At 37.6% G+C, this 24,811-nt stretch overlaps 1 protein-coding gene across 1 annotated transcript in view; it reads right to left on the reverse strand.

Annotated features, from left to right (window-relative positions):
- Positions 1-18,175: 18,175 nt before the first annotated feature.
- The window catches only part of LOC308073671 (serine/threonine-protein kinase/endoribonuclease IRE1-like), a 59,127-nt gene continuing 52,491 nt past the window's right edge, over positions 18,176-24,811 (reverse strand). The window contains exons 6-7 of the mRNA XM_080412706.1: positions 18,467-19,471; positions 18,176-18,356 (exon numbers count right to left, since the gene is read on the reverse strand). Coding sequence (XP_080268832.1) covers positions 19,153-19,471 — 319 coding nt within the window. The 3' untranslated portion in view covers positions 18,176-18,356; positions 18,467-19,152. The remainder of the gene's footprint in view (positions 18,357-18,466; positions 19,472-24,811) is intronic.

Here is a 24,811-nt window from a genome sequence, read left to right on the forward strand (position 1 = left end):
TCACTCCCCAAAAACCTTAAGGAAAACTCCTTAGACAGAGACTAAGCAAATATATAAGCGTTTTATTTTTTCATGCTCATAAAGTGCTCCAAGTGCTAAAAGTGAAAAGTGCAGCAGCAAACGTTTGGGTCAAAGGACCATCGTCAGTGCCTCGCCTACTGACCGGCGTGAATAATGAAGCTTTACCCGCAAATGACAACACATAAATCCACATCACATACAGGGCCTATGGTCATATGTGATGTGGACTGACGTGATGAAAACTTACCTGCAAATGACTTAAGTGACGTGAAATAAGACGAGACGCAAATCAAATTACGCGAAAATGATACGAGACGTAAATCCACATCACATACTACACTACACTACACACTATGGTCATATGTGATGTGGACTGACGTAATGAAGCTTTAACCGCAAATGATTAGATCTGATGATACAGCACTGACGATGGTCCTATGACCTAAATGTGTTGCTGCACATTTCACTTTGAGCACTTGGAGAACTTTATGAACATGACAAAATAAAATCGATTTTCTTAGTCTCTGTCTAAGGAGTTTTCCTTAAGGATTTTGTGGAGTGAGTCTTTATTTCTGCCAGTTTTCCTTTGTTTTTGAGACCACCTTTTTCCTTTTAGTTTCCAACAATTTTTTTAATAAAAAGTTCTCATATTTCAAAAGAACCTCATACATTTAAGGCAACAAATGGACCCTGGTCCGCTGTTTCCCAAGTTATGGGTCGGGACTCAATTGTGGGTCGTGGACACATTTTCTTGGGTCATGAGTAAATAAACCCCCCCCCCTCCCCGAACCGGTTAATAAAGTATTCAATCAAAGATTCCAGCAGGTAATTGGCCGTGGATTGCACTTCATTGAACAGTGTAATTTATTAAATACATTTGAAAATGATTGTTCTGCATGGAGCAGATATGACATATTGGAATATTGTTGATGTCCCAAAAACATTATGAAAAGTGAAAATAGACGATCTACAAGATCAATGTCACGAAAATAATCAAACATTCAAAATAATGTATTTTAAGAAAATGCTAAATAAGAAATTCCAGAAAAGAAAATAGAGTGAAAATCTCCAAGAGTGAACAAGCTCACAAGCGCAAACACATTTCATAAAGTAAATTGAAAAAAATATTAGCAGACATTTATTTTCTTCATTTAACATACAACTTACATTTAGTTGAAATTTAAACCAGTGATTCCCCACCCAAGTAATTGGCAAAAACATTAAGATTTAATATAAAAAAGTGAAATAAATTTAGTTCCAATGGATTGATTGGTCATTAAAGCATGCTCTGAAAAGGCCCACCCATCTGGGCTGCCATGGCTGCCATGTTAAGTGGTCAGATCCAGAATAAGGAGAAGCACTGATTTACACATTTCAAAGATCTACAACTACGGCAGATGAAAACATAACCCTATCGATTAACGCTCTGTATATGAGCAACATGTAATTAAGTTTCACAATTAAGATCATTTTTAAAGGAAAAACTATTTTATTCAACACTTTTTTAAAGCTCTGTGGATTTTTTGTTTCACTTTTTTTTTTAAACAACCTGATAATGCATTTAATCATCGGGTAAGCAATACATCATATTTTAACAAAAAAACTAAAATATCCACATAACTTACAAGTGTGAAATAAAAATCTTGACTCTTCCAACAAAACAAAACATTAAAAAAAATGGAATAATTTTATCATTTCATCAAGCCATGTTAACATCTTTATACAAAAGGAAAACCGGTAGAAGAAAAGACTCACTCCACAAAAACCTTAAGGAAAACACCCTAGACAGAGACTAAGAAAAATAAATTGGCGTTTTATTTTTTCATGCTCATAAAGAGCCCCAAGTGCTAAAAGTGAAAAGTGCAGCGGCAAACGTTTGGGTCAAAGGACCATCGTACTGACCGCCGTGAATAATGAAGCTTTACCCGCAAATGACAACACACAAATCCACATCACATACTACACTACACTACACTAACACTACGGTCATTATGTGATGTGGATTGACATGATGAAGTTTTAACCGCAAATGATTGCATCTGATGATACAGCACTGACGATGGTCCTATGACCTAAATGTGTGTTGCTGCACTTTTCACTTTGAGCCCTTGGAGCACTTTATGAACATGGAAAAAATAAAATAAAAATATATTTTCTTAGTCTCCGTCTAAGGAGTTTTCCTTCAGATTTTAATGGAGCGAGTCTTTATTTCTGCCAATTTTCCTTGGTTTTTGAGACCAGCTACCGTAAGAAAATATTCCTCTTTCCTTTTAGTTTCCTACAATTCTCATATTTCAAAAGAACCTCATACATTTAAGGCAACAAATCCCCAAGTTATGGGTCGGGACTCAATTGTGGGTCGTGGACACATTTTCTTGGGTCATGAGTAAATAAACACCCTGCGCTCCCCCCCCCCCCCCCCCCCCTGTTAATAAAGAATTAAATCAAAGCTTCCAGCAGGTAATTGGCCGTGGATTACAGTTCATTGAACATTGTAATTTATTAAATACATTTTAAAATGATATGTTTGTTCTGCACGGAGCAGATATGACATATTGGAATATTGTTGATGTCCCAAAAACATTATGAAAAGTGAAAATAGCCGATCTACAAGATCGATGTCACGAAAATAATCAAAAACATTCAAAAGAATGTATTTTAAGAATATGCTAAATAAGAAATTCCATAAAGAAAAGAGTGAAAATCTCCAAGAGTGAAGATCTACAAGCTCACAAGCGCAAACAAATTTCATAAAGTACATTTTAAAAAAAAGCAATTCCATAAAGTAGGGAAAAGAATATTGGGAAACATTTATTTATTTTCTTCATTTGTTTAACATACAACTTACATTTAGTTGAAATTAAAACCAGTGATTCTCCGCCCAAGTAATTGGCAAAAATATTAAGATTTAATATAAAAAAGTGATACCAAATAAATAAGTTAGTTCCAATGGATTGATTGGTCTTTAAAGCATGCTCTGAAAAGGCCCACCCATCTGTCCACTTAACACAGCTGCCATGTGAAATGGTCAGATCCAGAATAAGGTTGAGACGCACTGATTTACACATTTCAAAGATCTACAACTACGGCATATGAAAACATAACCCTACCGATTAACACGCTGTACATGAGCAAAATGTAATGAAGTTTCACAATTAAGATGTTTTTTAGAGGAAAAACTATTTTATTCAACACTTTTTAAATCTGTGGATTTTCAAATAACCTGATAATGCTTTTAATCATCGGGTAAACAATACATAGATCATATTTTTTATTTAAAAAAATATATATATATCCACAGAACTTACAAGTGTGAAATACAATCTTGACTCTTCCAACAATCGTTTTTTTTAATTTTTTATAATTTTATCAAGCCGTGTTAACATCTTTATCCAAAAGGTAAACCGGTAGAAGAAAAGACTCACTCCACAAAAACCTTAAGGAAAACAACCTAGACAGAGACTAAGAAAAATAAATTGGCGTTTTATTTTTTCATGCTCATAAAGAGCCCCAAGTGCTAAAAGTGAAAAGTGCAGCAGCAAACGTTTGGGTCAAAGGACCATCGACCGTGCCTCGCCTACTGACCGCCGTCAATAATGAAGCTTTGAGCAAATGACAACACACAAATCCACATCACATACTACACTACACTACACTACGGTCATTATGTGATGTGGACTGACGTGATGAAGCTTTAACCGCAAATGATTAGATCTGATGATATAGCACTGACGATGGTCCTATGACCTAAATGTGTGTTGCTGCACTTTTCACTTTGAGCACTTGGAGCACTTGATGAACATGAAACAAATAAAATACAAATATATTTTCTTAGTCTTTCTGTCTAAGGAGTTTTCCTACAATTCCATTTACAACATTAAAATAAGAGTAGTGAAAATAGCAGATCTACAAGCCAAGCTTGTAGATCTGCTATTCTCAATAGGTCCCAGGGAGACATCACACGTCTTTTGGGTCTCGAGCTAAAAGTTATGATAATCCTTACACTGGAATGTTCACATCCCAGTGTGTTTTTGCCATTGTTTGTTTATTGTTAATTTCAGATCCAGATTCATTAGTGACCGTTCTTCCTGGGGTCAAATAGTAAAATTAAAATGAATTAAAAGTACATATAAGAAGCAAGCAAGAACATGTGCCATTTCGTGAAAAACAAATCTAAGCAATAAATTAGAAAAAAAAAGAGGTTGTGAAAATAGATTTACATGCTTGTTGTGAGCTTGCAAATCTATTATTTTCACTAGTTTGGGTCCTGAGCTAAAAGGTTTGGGAACCTCTGCAGTGACACAATGCCTGGTAGCTGTTAAATATAGAGCTTACAAATTTTGAATGACATCAGTTATGATTGTAATGTTTAGAATGCAATCACACAGTTATGACTAATGTTCCATTTTATTTTCCAGAAGTAATACTGTCTACAGTGACTGAACTGCCTCTTACACAGTGTCACAGTGGCTGCTAGCTGATGCCCGAGTTCAATTCCAAGTTTACAATTTACATGGTGCATTTATCTATAGTGGCTTTTAACCAAAGCACTTTGTAATGTGCATTACATTCACCAACCTACTCACCAGGGGGAGAGATCGAGAGATAAAAGGGATAGAGAGATAGAGATACTCGTATACTTACGTCATTTGTGGATGATTGACATAAATTATACGAGGCGCATATGACGCAATGGCAGCAGCATTCTTTGCTTCACGTTCTCTGCATCAGTCTCAGTCCAGCATCAGTCCATTTACTTCATTATTCTCCTGCCAAATGACGAGCATTGTCCGCAAATAACGTGAAACGATGTCCACATCACATACTGGTCATATGGTCGTATGTATCGTTTATATTATTTTTTATTATTATTATGTGATGTGGATTGACGTGATGAAGTTTTACTCGCAAATGACGGCACAAATAACGAGTAACTATACGTGATGCACATGCCGACATCCGTCACACACCTTCACATCACATACTGGTCATATGTGATGTGGAAGTTTTATCCGCAAATGACGCAACGCAAAATCAATTGTGCCAATATCAGTAATACAGCAACAGCATGAAGAACATACAACACTATGAATGACATTAGTAAACAACATACAACACTATGAATGACATTAGTACACAACATACAAGCAACAGGAATAACCAAAGTAATTAAATGCATATGATTGATGGCCCTACAGCTCTTCCTGTTCTGACCTAAACAACGGCGTGTACCTCGCCTAAAAGAAAACATTGCCGACCGATGTGAATGACGAGCTATCCGCAAATGTCGTTAAATAATCACACAATCACATAAGTCCACATCACATACGACCAGTAATGTGATGTGGCCTGATGTGATGAAGCTTTACACGCAAATAACCTGAAACGGTACAGCGCGAATTAAATGACGTGAAACGACACGCGACGTAAAGGACGACATGCATCACATACCTCCACATATGTTCATATGTGACGTGGACTAACGTGATGAAGTTTTACCCGCATATGTTGTGAAATGACACAACACAACACATACATCACATCACTCCACATCACATACGGCCCTGTATGGTCATATGTGATGTGGGCTGACGTGATGAAGACTTACCTGCACATGACGGACGTGACGTGTAAGACGCGACGCAAATCAAATATGAAGCGTTACCCGCATATGTTGTGAAATGACACAACAAATAGGCTACATCACATAAATCCACATCACATACTACACTACACTACACCATGGGCTTATGTGATGTGGGCTGACGTGATGAAGACTTACCTGCATATTACAGACGTGAAATCCTGAGACACGACGCAAATCAAATTAAGCGACGCAAATGACGCGCAGCGATACGAGACATAAATCACATAAATGCTGGCCGTCAACCAATAATTAAAAAACACTGGTCCAGTCCCTTCTTACTTAATATTCTTCACGAATGACGGGCATTGGACGCAAACGACGCAAAACGCTGGCCCGCCACCCGTTAAGTGACGCAACGCAAGCGGCGCAACGCGAACGACACTTGCGGTTAAAACTAAAAAATGTTTACTTGATACTATGACAGGGCAAAAAAGCTATATTTTTTTACTTTATCAAAAATAGCTAAAGCACAAATAGGTTTAACTATGTGACCAAGAGCCACATATACTGTACCCTGTCACTATATTATACAACCTAGCATACGTATACTGTACCCTGTCACTACATAAACAGCCTAGTATACGTATACTGTATGCTGTCAGTACACAGGTCCATTTGGTTCCATTTGTACACACAAAAACCACTAGTGGAGAACTAGTGCAATAGACAGGCAAGAAGAAAGAAATGAAATATAGACTTTATAAAGATTGTTATTCTGAGTAATCAAAGACACACACGAAAACAAAAACTAAAAACTTTATTAAAGCAAATAATAGAGAAAAGAGGGAAAGTTAAAGTATGGAGGTCAGGTAGAAACCTTATGTCCAAAACTGTTCATTTTTAATGGACACAAAAAAGAACCTGTGTTTCAATGGATCCAATGTAATTATCATGATCTTTGCGTTGTGAGCTTGTAGATCGGCTATTTGTACTGCTTTAGTGTGTGACACTGTAGTATGACCAAGTAAAAAAAAAAAAAATATATATATATATATATATATATATATATATATGTATATGTATATGTATATGTATATATATATATTATATATACACACACACACACACACACACACACACATATATATACATATATGGAGATACAAGGTTTCTGCCCGACAACCAATGATAGACCGTGTCACTACTATCACTTAAACAGCAAATGAAATAAAAAAAACACTAAGAAAGGAAGCAAATGACAAAAAGGACATCATTTGCTTTCTCTGTTAGTTTGCACAGACATACAGCATAGATGGCTGTAAACACAGTGTTAATGAGGCTACATGCTACCATAATGATACCAGACATAAATCACATAGCTCCACATCACATACATTTGTACACACATAAACCACTAGTGAAGAACTAGTGCAATAGACAGGTAAGAAGAACGAAATAAGAAAGTGTTTTTCTAAGACAAGAAATCGATCAAATAACTCGGACACAAAAGTAAAAACAAATAATTGTGTTATTGCTTTATTAAAGCAAAGAATAGAGGAAAAGAGGAGAAGTTACGACCACATATGATCGTATGTGATGTGGACCTATGTGACCAAAGCTTTTGACGCAAATTACGTGAAAAAATAAATAAAATCACATAAATCCACATCACATAAAGGCACATGGTCCTATGTGATGTGGACCGACGTGATGAAGCTTTACCCACAAATGACGCGATGCAAATGACGTGAAACGATAGACGACGCAAATGACCAAATACATGGTATGGTAGCATGTAGCATCCTTAACAAGCAGCAGCTGCAATCAAAAGGTTCCTACCTTCCTGCCATCTTCACTGCACACAGCAAGCAGCAGCAGCAAGGTGTTCCTACCATCTTCATGTTCTGTAAAGACACAAAAAAGCAAACAAAAACATTGAGTTGAGCAGGCCTTACAGGGTGACATTTTGGAAGCCATGATGGTCTGTAGAGCCATAAGCTTGTCTCTGACAGGGCTGTGTCACCATTATGGCATTTTACTTGAGTAATTGTCAAATAATTTGTTTGGCATTGAACATAAAAAATAATTGCTGGCTTTTAAGCTTCGTAAACAGGGCAGATTTTACTGCGATCGCGGCGCGTAGATCGGCCATTTCCTCCATTTTATGAACATGTTTGAAAATAAATGAACATTTTTCAAACATAGAAACGAATAGCGATTACCTCAAACAAATAGGGCTGTATCCAAACCCTGTTTTTAGGATTCGAACTTCGGGGAGGAATTTCGAACGGACGTTCGAACCATCGTATTTAATTATTTAATTAATGAAACGATGGTTCGAACGTCGAACCATCGTTTTTAATCAATTAATTAACAAAACGATAGTTCGAAAGTCGAACCATCGTTTTATTTATTAATTAATTAATAAAACGATGGTTCGAAAGTCGAACCATCGTTTTATTTATTAATTAATTAATAAAACGATGGTTCGAAAGTCGAACCATCGTTTTATTTATTAATTAATTAATACAACGATGGTTCGACTTTCGAACTATCAAAGGACGTTCGTTCGAACCATCGTGTTTATTTAATTAATAAAACGAACGCGCCTTTAACCAAGCTGCAATTCATTATAGAGCCGACATTGCATAGTCTATTGGTTTTTAAAAAAGTGGTTTCATAATGCCCATAATGTATTGAAAGGATTTAAGGATCAAACAAGACAAGATATTTCCCAAAGTTTAGGATTTATTGCTTAAGTCGTTCGCTCCCAGAACCAGACAGTATACAAGCAATGCAGAAAAATAAAAAATAAAACAGGCGCAATGGCGCATTCATTTTCAGTGTCTTTTTTTTTCTCCAGACAACTCGGTCTCTTTTTGGCCAATATCTAACAATACGACAGACACTATTCTGCACAGGGCTGTTAGTTACATTAAACAACTATAAAACATAAGTATGGCAGGGCGTGGAAGCTTGAAACAGTTAACAAACAATGACTTTTAAAATAAAATGTCTCACTCTCGTCACTCTCGTCTCGTGACGAACCAAAAAAAAAAGTCTTGCCGATTCGGCCCTCACCTCTCCTATACTCTCTTCATGTTGTGTGCCAAGAACACTAGTTTGTCCACATTGTCAGGGAGGAGGCAGCTCCTGGTCTTATTAACTATATATCCTGCCTTGGAAAAGATGCGTTCCGATGCTGTGGAAGTGGCTGGGATACAAAGGCAATGTTTTGCTGCCAACGCAAGTTTCGGGTAGCGGTCAGAATTCGCCTTCCACCACACTAGCGGGCCGGACTTTACTTTGGACCTGTCTTGAAGGTAACGCTCCATCTCTTTTTTAACAGAGTCTCCGTCGCCTTCCTCCCCCTCCTCCTCCTCACCCCCCGACTGAAGCAACATTTCGATCTCATGGTGTTTCTTTTTTTTGGGCAGTGGTCCCGCTGGGGCCTCAGTCTCCTCTCCCTCGCTCGCACCGTCTTCCTCCGGTGCGCCGATACTTACATTTGTTACATGAGCAGCCAGATTTGTTGTGCCACCGTGGAATGCCATATGTTTGTCGCATATTTGACACACAGCCTTTCTTTTATCCTCTGTTAATGAGAAGTATTTCCACACTAGGGATTTCTTCCCACTTGTTGCGCTTGCAGCTGCCATTATTGATATCCTGATTATGACCCAACTCGCTGACTGTGTGGAATCATTGGAGAGACACACTGTGCGTGCGAGCGTGCGTGACTTTCGTGACTTTCAAATTATTGTCAACACAACATAGTAGACCTACTGTGATATTCTGATATATATCACATTCTGATATATATTTTTCATTTTTTTTTTTTTTTAATATATTTATATAAAAAAAAGCGGAGGTTCGAACTCATTAATTAAAATTCGAATGCTGACATAACGAACGAAGGTTCGAACCTTCGAACGTTTGGATACAGCCCTACAAACAAATGTGCGATTTTGTAACCAGAAGATTGGGCACCCGGGAAAAGTGGGCCCTTCAATGTGTAATTGGCCATTTCTATTCCTCAAAGTAAGTAATTAAGTAACTTAAAGGGATATTTCACTTTCAAAAAAAGTTTTGGTAATTTTATCGTCCATTCAGGCTTTAGTGAGCCCCCCAGACAGTTTATAAGTTGCTTGATTCAGTATTTAGATATTTGATATTCATTTTATCAGACACGCCCCCTTCCTATACAAACTCATTATAACTTCAAACTCAATTTTTAACATTTTAGATTCATCAAAAACACCCGTCCTTGGTTCTGGTGACTCATCCTGACCTACTAATACGCGAGGGGGCCGTGTTTTTAAGATTATTTTTCATTTATTTTGTTAAAATGTTTTTTCATTATAATTGTTTTCATTTTCAAAAAACAATATTTAAAATAAATGAAAAAAGTTATCAAAAAAACACACCCCCCTCACATATTAGGAGGGCGGGGTGAGTCACCAGAACCAAGGACGGGTGTTTTTGATGAATCTAACATGTAAACAATTGAATTTAAAGTTATAATGGTTTGTATAGGAAAATGAAATGAATATCAAAAGTCTAAATACTGAATCAAGAAACTTAAAAATGGTCTGGGGGCGGGGTTCACAAAAGCCTGAGTAGACGATAAAATGACCCATATTTTTTTTAAAGTGAAATATCCCTTTAAGTACATGATTTGAAGACGCTTGAACATTTGACAATTGAGGCCTAATATTTCTACAATTGCTACAAAACCTGTCGCCTACAGCCACTATGGGCATAAAACAGTAAGTTAAAGGTACATTTAGGTCTGATAATGATGTACCGTACATGTTCACATCATGTATACTTTACATTAAGGGATAGTTCACCCAAAAACATACTTATTTTCTATCGATTAGTCACCCCATGGAGACTTCAATTATGGACCGGTAGGCAGCGGTTCCGGTAGGAGACACAAAGGAGACTCTTTGTGTCGCCTACAGGAACCGCTGCCGGTCATCAAATTATTGTCTTAGGAATGAGACAAAAACTAAAACATATCCATGAATTCAAGTCTCCATGGGGTGACTAATACATAGGAAAAATAAGTCATTTTGGGGGTGAACTATCCCTTTAACACCATTTTGCAAACCATTTTATCATTTCATCAAGTTCCAGAAACAACTAAAGACAGCGGCTCTCAAAAGTTTTCATATCAAGGACCCCAAAATGAATATCCATTTGGCCAAGGATTGGGCCCCTTCCTTACTTCCTTCACATGTGTTACCAATGATACTGATGAAGGCTCTGTTCTATTTAGTGTAGCACAGTGGTTCTCAAAGGACACCCATAACTCACAGATGGAACCAAATGGACTGTAATGTGTTTCCACCTGTACACTCAGAGTTACACACCCGGAAGGGTCCATTTGGAATAGAGCCTTCATTAGCATCATTGGTAACACCTGTGAAGGGAAGTGAGGAAGAGGCCCAATTTATTTCCCATATGACTCTAGGGTTTTACTAGACCTGTCACATTGACATACATAATGCTCGCAATGTTTTGCACAATCATAATGTTCATATATTTTCAAATGTTTTTTTTTATTTATTGTGTGAATAGCAGATCTACCAGCTCCAAAAAAATGTGTCACGTTGGGCTTGTAGATTGTCCATTTCCACTCCGCTAATTCCACTATTAATGTGTTTTTTGAAAGTATAAGAGTAATTAAATTATGTATATTATTATTTGTCATATCTGCCTTGTGCAACTTGTGTTTAAGAAGCCTAAAAGCGCGGAAAGAATTATTGCATTCACATGTTCCAATGTTCAACGCCAAACACAATTAAATCATTAACCCTTTAAGACCGGGAACGCATCCGTGTCATTTTTAGATTTCTTTAGGCTATTCAAACATTGCAGATCTACAAGCTCGTAGCGCGGTACAGAGAGCCGCGCTATGAGCTTGTAGATCTGCAATTTTTTCGAAAGAAATCGTGATTTTTTTTGCAAATCTTTGAATATATATATTATTTTTTTTAACCGAACATTTGTAACTCAAATCTTTGCTTCTGGGGGGATTCTACAAATGTAGAAATCCTCAGACCCCCATTTCAAAATATTTTGTTCCAGAAGCAAAGATTTTAGTTAAGAATGTTAGTTAAAAAATATATATAAATTCAATGATTTGCACAAATTCAAGATTTTTCCAAAAAATAGCAGATCTACAAGCTCATAGCGCACTATGAGCTTGTACATCTGCCATTTGACACAGATGCGTTCCCAGTCTTAATGGTGACACAGCCCTATAGTTCATACTGGCCAGGTGTGATCCAGGTACGTACCGTGTGGGGTCTTCCGCCGCGTGGTTGAAGATAGCTGGTATTAATAGAGCCGCGTAGGTTGTATGGCACCACGTCCCGAGCACCGTACGCCTCGTATCTCGGACGGAGAGCGTTCGTTGGCACCGTTATACGTTTCAGCTCTCAGGGCTCGTTGCTGCGTCGGCTCCATCGAGGTTCCATCTTCAAGCCCCTTGTCCTGAGTTACAGACACTCTATTACCAGCTATCTCCTGATGACTCCATCCATTCAGGACCTTCACTGTAGAACTCATACAGCGAGTCAAACGCTGAGTCATAGCTAGAAGCCATGACTCAGCGTTTTTAACTCACTGTATGAAGTAGATTTAGTCCACTCTGCTGAAGGTCACCACATGATTAACCTGCAAGACACAGACATACACCAAAATTACATTTAAAATATTGTATAATAATAATAAAAAATCGAGTTTTTAAGTAGGCTATAGTGCAGGGGTGATGCAACTTTGATGATGTAGAGGGCCACTATATTTACACACTCACTCCAGAGGGACACATTGCATATTGTTGCTGTCGGGCAGACCCTCTTATTTTATTATAATATACATTTAATTATCTCCTTATTGTTCTACTTTTTCCGTAAATGAAATTCGTCATTCTAGTATGTCACACAAAAGTAGCAGATCTACAAGCTCAAAGCACGTCGCAACGCGTTTTGAGCGTGTAGATCTGCTATTTTGGAATTGGAATCCTGAATAATTTGATATTTTTTTATTTGAATCCTGAAAAGTATTTTCTTAATTTAATTTCAAATACTTTTAGTTATACTTAAGTTAACTTTATGAACTTAAATACAAATACATTGGACATAAAGTCCTTAAAGGAGTAGTTCACCCCAAAAAATTACTTATTTTCTATCAATTACACACCCCATGAAGCCTTGAATTCATGGAGATTTCTTAGTTTTTGTCAAAGCCAATAATTTGATGATAATAATAAAGATCCTTATGTATCCGGTAGGAGACTCAAAGGAGACTCTTTGTGTCTCCTACCGGATAGACCGTTGGTAATCAAATTATTGTCTTAGGAATGCGACAAAAACTAAAAAATCTCCATGAATTCAAGGCTTCATGGGGTGTGTAATTGATAGAAAATAAGAATTGTTTTGGGTGAACTACTCCTTTAAACTGATAATATAGACTGAAGTAATTAAAGCGGGTCATGATTGCATGTTTGGAATTGTAACAGCTGAAATCAATAATATATCACTATTAACCTGCGGGCCGCATTAAGTGAAGGTGGGGGCCCATGTATGCTAGCGTCAAGTATACGTTTGTTGTTGTCGCGCAGGAACCTCGTGTCCTATTTGATCATACTACAGCGTCGCATAAAAGCATCAACAGTAGCAGATCTACAAGCTTGAAACGCACAAAGCAACATGTTTTGAGCTTGTAGATCTGCTACTTTTGCCATTTTTGAATCCTGAAAAGTAACAGTTTTGTGACATTCTGAGGTTTCCTCCCGATAGAGACCATATTATAGTTTCATCTTAGCATTGGATCAAGACTCAGATTTGTTATGGATTTTGATATCGATATTTACTTTAGATTACTTATTCTCCTGCCTGAGTGTTATGTTACAACGTAGCTCTGTTATCTCTATCCTTAGGCTTTCACACAGTGGTGGGAAAAGTACTCAAATGTTTTACTTAAGTAAAAAGTATCAATACTGCAATGTAGAAGTACTCTGTTACAAGTAATTGTCCGGAATTCAAAATTTACTTGAGTAAAAGTACAAAAGTATTGGTATCAAAATGTACTAAAAGTACCAAAAGTAAAAGTACTAAAATGTTTGAAAATAGCAGATCTACGATCGCGACACATCGCGACGCGTTGTGAGCTTGTAGAGCTGCTATTCTCAAATAGCCTATAGGTATAAAATAGGGCTGAAGTGGTTAACGTATGTTTTATAATGTAATAATTTATATCTGCAAAGTAACTACGGTAGTAACTAAAGTTTTCAAATAATTGTAGTGGAGTAAAGCACAATATTTGCCTCTGAGATGTAGTGGAGTAGAAGTAAAAGTACTGAAAATACTCCAGGTAAAAAATACCTAAACATTCTACTTGAGTACATGTACTTAGTTACTTTACACCACAGCAAACATAAATCCATAAATGTATACATTCTAGATATAAAGTGTTTATCCCAAAGCCACAGATGTTATCCCACCATACGGACCCTTTATGTTCAGTAATATTCCACATTATTCAATTAATAAATGTTTCAATCTGGTCTGTCTGAACATCACTGTATATCATTGGTTCTCAAAGTGGGGTCCGGGGACCCCCGGGGGTACTTGAGGGGGTTCCAGGGGGTCCCCTGCTAAATGATGGATAGGAACCAAAGGGACCCTTATCTGTAACTCTGAGAGTGTACAAATGGAACCAAGTGGACCCGTTAGGGTCCACTTGGTTCCATTTGTACACTCTCAGAGTTAAATTAACATTGATTTTACAATATGAATTGGGGTCCCAGAGATAGAAATGCCATTAAATGGGGGTCCGTAGCCTAATGCAGGTCAAACTGGGAGTGCTTGAAATTAAAATGGTTGCGAATGACTGCTAGAGCCGTAAAAAAATCTTCTTATGGGGGTTCCTGGCTTATCTTTTCAAATGGGGGCCCGCGGGCAATAAGTGTCAATTTGGGGGTCCTTGACATTAAAAAGTTTGAGAACAACTGCTGTATATATATCATTCAATGGGTGTAAGTGTTGCTGTTGCAGCAGGTGAACGCCGGTATTACACCCCCATGTAATACAGGAAATACAATGACGTTCATCCACAGACGGGATTAAAACACTTCTTTATTAAACTATACTGAACATTAACTGAACACTAACACCCCGTATGTACGGATAACATCTGTGGCTTTAAGATAATCCCTTTATATTTACAATGCATACATAAATGTAGACGCACGAGCCTTAAACACAGAACCACAAACTATTTGGTAAAGTGGCGCTGTTGCAGCAGGTGAACGCAGGTACTACACTCCATGTAAACGAGGAAATAGAACGGCGTTCCGACACACACGGGATTAAAACACTTATTTATTAAACTCTACATAATATTATGGAACACAACAGACCCGTATGGAAGGGTAACATCCGTGTCTTTGGGTTTAAACACTTTATGTGTTGGATTGGGTTCATTTATGGGGATTTATGAGCCGTTTAAAACTACCAACAAACATCAGACTCGATCACCATGAATAAAATCCCTGACCGTCTTGATCCAAAGCTTAAATAGATTATAAACGCGCACATTAATGTATATGTATGGTGGGGTTAGATCTACAAACCCCTTCACAGTGAGTGTGGTTTAAGGTTTAAACTTTAAGTGAAAATTTAGTTTAGTGACCATTTGGAACAAATGTTTGTTTGATGATAGCCTTGGATCAAGACTATAATAGATGTTATTTTATAGATTTATACATTTCATTTCAAGTCAGACTCTATAATAATGGCTAGTTTGATGCATTTTCTCCCTCGGTTATAAAACACAATATTTCACATATTTATCCATGTTGGTGTCATGATAATTCACAGTCCTAGAACACCTTGAAAGCTTAAATAATAATAGTGTTAAATATTGGTGGATAAACACGTGTCATGTTGATATAAATTACCTTCTAGAGCACAGTGGGCGCGCTGCACACCAAACAATTCAAATCAAACGAGCGTCGTGCGCCTGCGTCCTCTTTAAACCCGTATTCACATCCGGTCCATAGCCCCGCCTACTGAATCCGGTGTGTCAGGTGAACACGTTCACCTAACAAGGACGCACCATTTCCGTTTCCGTTTTCTGACCGGATGTTCAACCTGCAGAGTGAATTGATCCCCCCAGACTGCTGTCAGTCATCAACACTAAACCATCTACACCTGTGGTTCTCAAACTTTTTCATGTCAGGGTGGGACCCCCAAATTGACACTTATTAGCCCCCGCGGACCCCCCATTTGACAATATATGCCAGGGACCCCCATAAGAGAATGAATAATGTTAATTTAACTCTGGGTCCATTTGGTTCCATTTGTACACTCTTAGAGTTACAGACCCATAAGGGTCCATTTGGTTCTATTTGTTGATTAGGGAGCTGTAATCCAGTGTGTGGATATTTTAACTTCTTATTGTTCTTTGCATTGTTGTCCAGCACCTGGCCTAAAACAGGCTCAGATGATGTAAAAGCAAAAACATCTGGCGCCCCCTATAGGTGTAAGTGAAATCGCTTTTGGCTCTGTGTTGTTTAGAGGCCCCTCAATGTGATTTACATTTGGGGGATATGATAAAAAATTGTGAAGATAGCTGATCTACAAGCTCACAACGCATCTCACAAATTTTGTGTGACACTCTTGTGTGATGAATTAGGGCATTCATTTACAAAAAAAAATAAACGTCATTAAAAGTTGAAATACAGAAAAACAAGGTTTATGGCTGATAGCAACAATCTTTTTATTTTAAAAAAAATGCAAAATCTAGTACACATCATTCTGTAGATATGTGTGTTTTTGTGGTTGCATTCTTAATGTTATCAACCCAATCTTATCTGCACAACATCTACACACCAGTGAAAAAGCTCACAGAAGCTCACAACACTGGTTTTAGCGTAACATCTGTTTTAAAGCAGACAGCCCAGATATTGTAATAATATATTATTTAATAATTCAACTAAATAACTTAATCTCCTGGTATCCCTGTTTGCCACTTTCTTTTTCCTTCAACAGATGCTAGGTTACTATGTAGATACCTCAATTGTTCTCGACCACAAATGTTAAGAAAGATATCTAGATATCAGGTTATTAGAGAAATGCTAGGTTCATTGTTTACCTGGTATCCTATAGTTTCATTGAGGCACTATATTGTTCTCTCTGTATTCTATGTAGGTGACTATTTACCCTGTTTATTTACTATTTCATGTTTAGTCTACAGCGCAAGTCGCTCTGGATAAGAGCATCTGCTATATGCTTAAATTGTAATACAATTGGACATTGTCCTTAAAACATAATTTATTTTCTGTAATCAACAACATAATACTGACTGATAGATGTGACTTTCTATTCAGACATGTAAAAATGCATAAAGCACAGATGATCCCATGTTATTTACTGTAGTCTTACATGTCTGGGTTCAAGTCTTATACATAATGTTGAGCATGTAGACACCCAGCAGATGGCGGTATAGGCCAAACCAAACCCCATTGTACTGTAGATGATGTTTTGTTAAAGTCAGTAATGGCCCAAGTGGTGGAAGAAGTATGCAGATTGTGTAATTAAGTACGAGTAGACTAAATCAATCATTAATAACTCAATTAACAATACAAATCTGCACAGTAACTTGTAACTAAAACATACAATATTTCCATCTGTGAAGTAGTGGAGTAGAAGTTTGGAAAATAGCTACTCAAGTGAAGAAAAGGTACGTCAAGATTGTACTTAAGTACAGTACTTACACCAGAGTAAATTGCCAGTGTTATATATTGTATATTCAAGGTTTTATAGTGAGTTTGTATTTTTCTATTGCTGTACAGAACCATCAGGTGTGAAGTCTTTCTGCTCTGTTATTAGAGACAACATGTTACTGCTTCTGTTTGAGACCCTGGACCTTCAGTAGATGTGATTCTCAACCTTATTCATTTCAAGGACCCCCAGTTTGATGTGCATTAGACCAGTGGTTCTCAACCTTTTCAGGCTGCGACCCCCCAAAATAATCATATGTGAACTGGGGACCCCCCACCCTGACAAGGCTTGGAGTTGTTGGCATCACATTTAGTTTGACTCCGTTCCGTAGATAAATATTGTGAAAATAGCCGATCTACCAGCTCACAACGCCTCGCACTGCAAGGCGTTGTGAGCTTGTAGATCTGCTATTTTCCCAATGTTTGCCTCTTTCTTGCTTAATATTTGACAATTTGTCCAATTTGGTATTAAAAGGGTCTTAAAAGTCATTACATTGTAACTTTAGAAATGTGCAGACACCCTGCATACACTGTTGAGTGAGAAAACAATGTTGCACCTTAAGCTAATCATCTGGGGACCCCCCCAAAATAATTTGGGGACCCCCCTGGAGGTCCCGACCCCCAGTTTGGGAACCTCTGATTAGACCACGGACCCCCCATTTTTATCCCTGGGACCCCTATCTACTGGGTATTTCATAATAATAGGCTAACATTCGGCAGAAATAGCAGATCTACAAGCTCTCATTTTATTGTGTTGCGACGCACCTTTTTGGCAAAGAGATTTGGTGTAGAGGGAAAAAAGGAGGGGGGCCAAGTATAGAGCCCTGGGGGACCCCTATAGGATTTACGTGGTTAAATAATCTAAATTGACCATAAAGTCATAGAGCTGCAACACTTATTCAGACTAATCAACTTAATCTATTATATAATAAAAAAGGCAATTAGATTTTTCTTACGTTGATTTATTGATATAAAAAGTATTTTATAGAAATAACATACTAATTGATTATTCACTTAACCCTATAAGTAATCAATAATCAATAGAACAATCACTAAGAAACTAAATGTAGCTTCCTTTTTACAGACATCCATTGGTGAGAGTAAAAGTAGAAATACTCTGTTACAAGTCCGGTATTCAAAATTTCACTTAAGACTAAAGTATTGGCATCAAAATGTACTCAAAGAACGAAGTAAAAATACTAGGTAGAACGTCCCATTTCGCATGTTTAAAAAAAAATGTTAATGTATGTTTTGTAATAATAATCTAAGTAACTAAGTAACTTGTCGTGAAGTAAAAAGTACAATATTTGAGGTGTAGTGGAGTAGAAGCATTGGAATATGGAAATACTCCAATAAAGTAAAAGTATCTAAAAATTGCACGTACTGCAGTACTTCAGTAAATGTACTTTCCACCAATGCTTTTTACAGACAACACAATGTCAATGACAATTATGTTAAAACATTTTAACAAGATATTGTCCTTCAAGTCACCAGTCAGATCAGTCAGACTTTTTCATGTCATGGACCCTCAAATGTATGTGTATTTGACTGCAGAGCAGAGCAGACCCCCACCTGAAAAGATATTGTGCCATGGACCTCCATAAAGGATTTTTGTTGTAAAAAAAAAACATCGAAATTATTACAAATAACTTCTACTTTCAAAATGTTCAGAGAATTTTCCAAAATAGCAGATGACTGATTTTGATGCTAAATTAACACATTTTGCTCGGGACGCCCTGGAATTCCCTCATGGACCTCCTGGAACCCCCTCAAGGACCCCACTTTGAGAACCAGTCACTTCAGAGTCTTTCAGTCCAGATTCTTGCACTGGTAGACTGACACTGGTCTTTATGTCAGGGTGTGTAGACGTGCACACAGCACTGACACTGGTCTTTATGTCAGGGTGTGTAGACGTGCACACAGCACTGCTGCCCACATCTTCTCTCGGACACATTTTCTTTAGGGTGGTGGTCGAGTTCCAGCCTTGATCTTGGGCAAACTTGTAAACGCATCCGAACAGAGCAGGAAACATCTCCATCAGGTCAATGTCAGCTGCATCCTCAGCGCTGTGAACAGAGAAATGAAGTCATAAGTGACAATTGTAGCTGCTGGCATTATCATTTATTGTTGTAATTGTTTGTTGTTTTCTTTATTTGCTAATGTTTAGTTATTATGCTGAAAGTGTTGTGTCGGAAGTGGCGTTTCTATGTATTCCGGACATTTGGCCATATATGGTGTCCCAGTCAAATGGCTCCCTAGCAGCAGTGTGTGCGTATGTAAGCAGCGTGGCGCTGATAACTTTGAGTACCTTGGACTGCACCTCATTCCCTTTATAAGCACTATGCACCCAGAGAGGTAATTTCATGTCTATTTCAAGTGTGTTCTCTTTCGTTATGCTACATTCGTAAATGAAGTCCACGATCATAACACCAGAGGCAGCTCCACTGATCATGTTCAACCCAGATTTGGCACAAACAAGGGAATGAACTCTTTCTCATGCTATTCAACAAAATTGTGGAATGCCCTACCCAAGAGTAAAGGATTGTAAAACCCTACTCACTTTCAAAACTGCCCTAAAGAATCACCTTCAGGAGGCTACAATTCCAAACTGGCCCCTGTCAAAGTCCTAACCTACCCCCCCTCCCCCTCCCCTCCTCCTAAAACTGTCTATTGTACGTATTTCCTGTTTTTCATACCAGTAACATGTAAGCTGATTGTATGACGTTCTGCATAGTAGTGTATATTTGTATGTCTTAAATGTCATCATGATTTGAGTGCACGGGGATCTCATTTTAAATAAGCCAAGTGCTTTTATGAGCGATCCAGTTTAGAGGACCTTGTATTGTGATTTGTACTTCCATGTACTGTTACCATGTCTTTCTAAATAAAAGTATTCAATCAATTCAATCAAACCTGTTTATTGTTTATCTTCCTGATCGTTATTTATTTTCTATCAACATTTTGACGTTGGTTTATTGATATGAGCTGAAAGGATGCTTAATAAACTATCAGTGAGCAAACCCAACTGACTCATCTGTGAAGGGAGTGACACAATTCTGCAGTGGAGTAAACTAATTAACTAAGTGCACATGTACTCAAGTACTGGACTTAAAAAAAGAAAATAGGTTACTTTTACTTTACGTGAGTATGCACATTTATCAATAAATGTCTGTTTTAGAACACAAGCTTCAATACTTTGAAGCCCACACTGCCTTGTCAATGTGTGCATGCGCCTTTGTATTGCATCCACGAGAGTCCTGAATTTCAAATTGTATTCTGGCAAGTTGTTGGCCACTGGCCAGCACCGTGAAAAATACATACATAAATACATCAATTAATTTATACATGGACTTCTCTTTGTGTTGTTTTTAAATCTAATTCAACTTACTAGTGCTCATGGAGATTGCGTATGAAGCGCAGCAATCCAAATGTGTTCTGAGGGTAGGACTTCTTCTTGCCATCCATCTTCTGGACCAACTCAGGTGGGAACTGGAATAAAAACATACAACTTAAAGATCAAATGGACATGGGAACATAAATATGAATGTGAGCCTGAAATGTAAGCTTTAGTTGCCATTGCAAAGCAAGTTTGTTATGTGCAAAGGCATTTTAAGAGACGTAAAGAATAGAAGGAATAACATAGAGAAATACAAATAAAAAACATCAGACTATTTGCAATAAGCTATTTGCAATAAGTACCTTGTGTTTCCACGTGTTGAACTTCTCACCAAACTGGTGTAGTGCCCCCATGAGGTCCATGTCAGCATTTCGACAATTCTCAACTTCCTTTAGATTTCCAATCTTTCTCAAGTATTCTACTTTCCTGTGAAAAAAATATGATAATATTGAAAATGTTAGGCTAATCTTAAAACATATTGGTAGAATATAAGTACCTTATACCGTTAGATAGAAATGATTAATATTAGCTGAATTTTTTTTTACATATCAGAATGCCTGAACACTAACGGAACAGAATTTTTTTTACTTCTCGTTTGACCAAAAGAAGGGATGAGCCAAGCATTTCTCCACTTTAGGTCTTTTCTTTGGGTCTTCATCGATCATCCACTCAATGAGATCCTTGGCAACGACATCCGGAACATGATCCAGATTGTAGTTTTTGTTTCCTTTGTAGATGTTATATTCACATTCACATTCAACACCTGTGCCAAATGGATGGTGTCCTCCAGAAAGGATGTAATAAATCAACATCCCAGCCACCTAAAAAGGAACATCGTAAGATTATCATGTTTTCTGTTCTCATTTATTACACTTTTCACACAAACACAAAACATTTTACCTGGATATCAGTGCTTCTTTTATATGCACTAGTACTGCCTTTATGCAAGGTCTCCTTTGCCTTCCAGCACTTTGTTCCCTCACTCCTTGTACGTAGGGTTGTTTGTCCTTTGGGTAATTGTCGGCTTATTCCAAAATCTGCTAATCTTGCCCTATTGTTTACATCTGCAAGGCAAATTGGGTTGATCAATATAATAATCATTATTTAAGATGAATGGAAATACAATTTATTGTATGATGTTTCAATTTCTGAGGTGTGTGCTCTTGATTTATTCTGTATCTTACCAATCAAGACATTCTGGGGCTTGATATCCCGGTGGAGAATTTGAGGATTCTGACAATGAAGAATTCTTAAGCTATTGAGAACCTGATTTGCAAGATCCCTCCTCATTTCACCAAGGCTGTCTTGAGGAAAGTCAGTGATGTATTCTTCCAGCGTGTATTCACATAACTGAAGCCCAAGGTATCCAAAGTTCTCATCCTCTGCAGAGTCGACATATCGTACAATCGAAGGATGATCAAGCTTTGGAAGACGTAAAAAGCCTTCCTCATTCTTCAGCACTTGGTAGTTTTTTTTCCTCATTCTCTTAACTGCGATTTCAGTGCCGTCAGGATCCCTCAGCCCCAAGAAGACCTCAGTTCCATCACTTCCCATTGCAATGCAGAATTCATCATCTGTCCCAAACACAAGACTCCCAACTTTGATCACTTTACTTTCATCTATGTTTGCAAGCTTCTCTAACTGTTGCTTCCATCTTTGACTGTTTGGGTACCAATTACGTGGTTTTGGTGACACACTGGCTACGGGGTGGATAGGTTGCACATGTGAACTTTCAGTCAGACAAGATTCCTCAACAGGAACAGTATCTGCATCAACATGAACTTCATCTTTCAGCTCCTCTTGCTTTCCTGACTTTTTTCTCCTTATTCTCTTCTTCTTTTTGGATCCTGGTGGCTCTGTACTGGCAGTTGTGGAAACATCACACTCTGAGCTTGGCTTGTTTAGATACTTTTGCATTTCTCTAAGCTTTTCTTTCAGGTTGTCATTCATCTGCATGTCTGCAGATGTAATTATATCTTCAGGCACATTAACTATTCCCACTGATGCAAAGATGTCAGTGGCACGTTCACATGGAAGCAGGTTTGCCAGTATGCCATAAGTAAACATTCTCATAGCAGAGGAGTGCTCTTTCTTCACAAAAGGAACAATCGTTGTGCATAATATATCGATGAGGTACTGATTCCAGTCATCTTTGACTTTAGATTTTTGTGCTATCACATATAGAGTTATCAGAATGCTTTGCTGTAATTGAGGAATTTGAGTGCTTGTAGAAAGGAGTTTCAGCAGCGTGGGGATCATAGATAGTGATAACTGACTGGGTATCTCTCTCATTGTGCAGAAAACTGTATGTAGACTGTTAATAACTACATTCTGCGCGGTTGCATCTTGAATTTCTGGAAGGCGTTTGTCTGCATTTTCAATGTAGAAGTTCAGCTTGTCATTGTCCTTCAACCACTTAATAGTTCTCTGACGATACTCTTCCTCTGGTGGTCCTTGACCAGTAAAGAGTATGTCAATCATGGTCAGATGGGTCTGAGGATTCTCTTCCAGCATATAACGATCAAAAATGCTGAAAACTTCTGTTGGTGTTTTCTCTTGTACAGCAATGGCCAGATCCAAAAAATGTTTTATTTTAGAATAATAGTCACCACCGCTCAATGCAAGCTCATGCATCATGTCAGATATTTTTAAATTGAAAATACCATGTGCAGGATGTGTACCAGGGATTGGTTGTACAAACCCTCCAGCTTTGATTAGGACTTTCACAATATCATCCCTCTTACTGATGGCAGCAACCTGAAGTGGTGTCATAGCACGGGGACCATTTGTGAGAGCATTTGGATTTGCTCCTGCTTTAATCAGTTTGTGCACAAAATCAAGTGGTGTTTTGTAAAAGGAGGCAAAATGCAGAGGGGTCCAGTTATTTGTGGATAGCTGATCTGGATTTGCATGCTCTTTCAGAAGTAAGGCAAGAATGTCCTCCTTGTGATATACCACAGCAGCAGCCAAAGGACATATCTGAATGTTGAGCTCTTTGGATGGGTATAGGCCATTCTTTTCTTTGTCTCTGATTAATTTCTTGAACTTCTTGAGGTTTCCACTCATAATGAACTGTATTATGGGATGTGTTTCTGTTGGGGCAGCTGTGGTCCCTGGTGGAACCACTTGGAGCTCATTATTCATGCTCTGTGCTACCGGATCCATGTCTTTGCTTCAGAATAACTGTGGGTTGACAAAGAAAATGTGTTCAAAACATTTGCTCAAACATTTATTATGTATTTAACTGAAGCTCTACACATGTCGATAAAGAAGGGACAGTTTTAGAAATGTAAGGTTGTTGTGTAATCATTGGTGGAAAGAAAGTACATTTACTCAAGTACTGTATACCATTTGAGGCACTTTTACTTCATTTGAGTATGCATTTTTCAATACTTTATACTTCTACTCCACTACATCTCAGAGGCAAAATTACTTACTGATTTACTTTGTAGATTACACACATTAACAAATGAAGCCCTATTTTATATTTGATTGATTGATTGAATACTATTGAGGACCTGTGTATTAAATTAATCGAGACATTTAAAGACAAACAATAATATACAATAATATGCTAAACATCATATATACGAGTAGTGATAAAAAAGAAAGATATGTACAGTAAACAGTTGGGGGGTGGGGGATAAGCTTAGACTTATATACAAGCTGTGCGTGGTGATGTGACACATTGTGAGCTTGTAGATCGGCTATTTTCGAAAGATTTTTGGCAAATTCAGAAAACCTTTGAAATGGGACATTCTGCAGAATGAGTACTTTTACTTTTGGTACTTTAAGTACATTTTGATGACAATACGTTTATACTTTTGCTCAAATAATACTTTGAATACATGACTTTTACTTGTAACAGAGTATTTCTTCATTGATACTTTTACTTACAGTAAGTGAAACAAAAAGAAACATAATAATTATAAATCAGAGTACTTTTTCCACCACTGTGTGTAGTCTGGCAAGCACCTACAAAAGTTCTACTTGAACTTTTGAAATATAT

The sequence above is a fragment of the Gymnoscopelus braueri genome, assembly GCF_963280865.1.
Source record: "Gymnoscopelus braueri genome assembly, chromosome: 18".
Taxonomy (NCBI): domain Eukaryota; kingdom Metazoa; phylum Chordata; class Actinopteri; order Myctophiformes; family Myctophidae; genus Gymnoscopelus; species Gymnoscopelus braueri.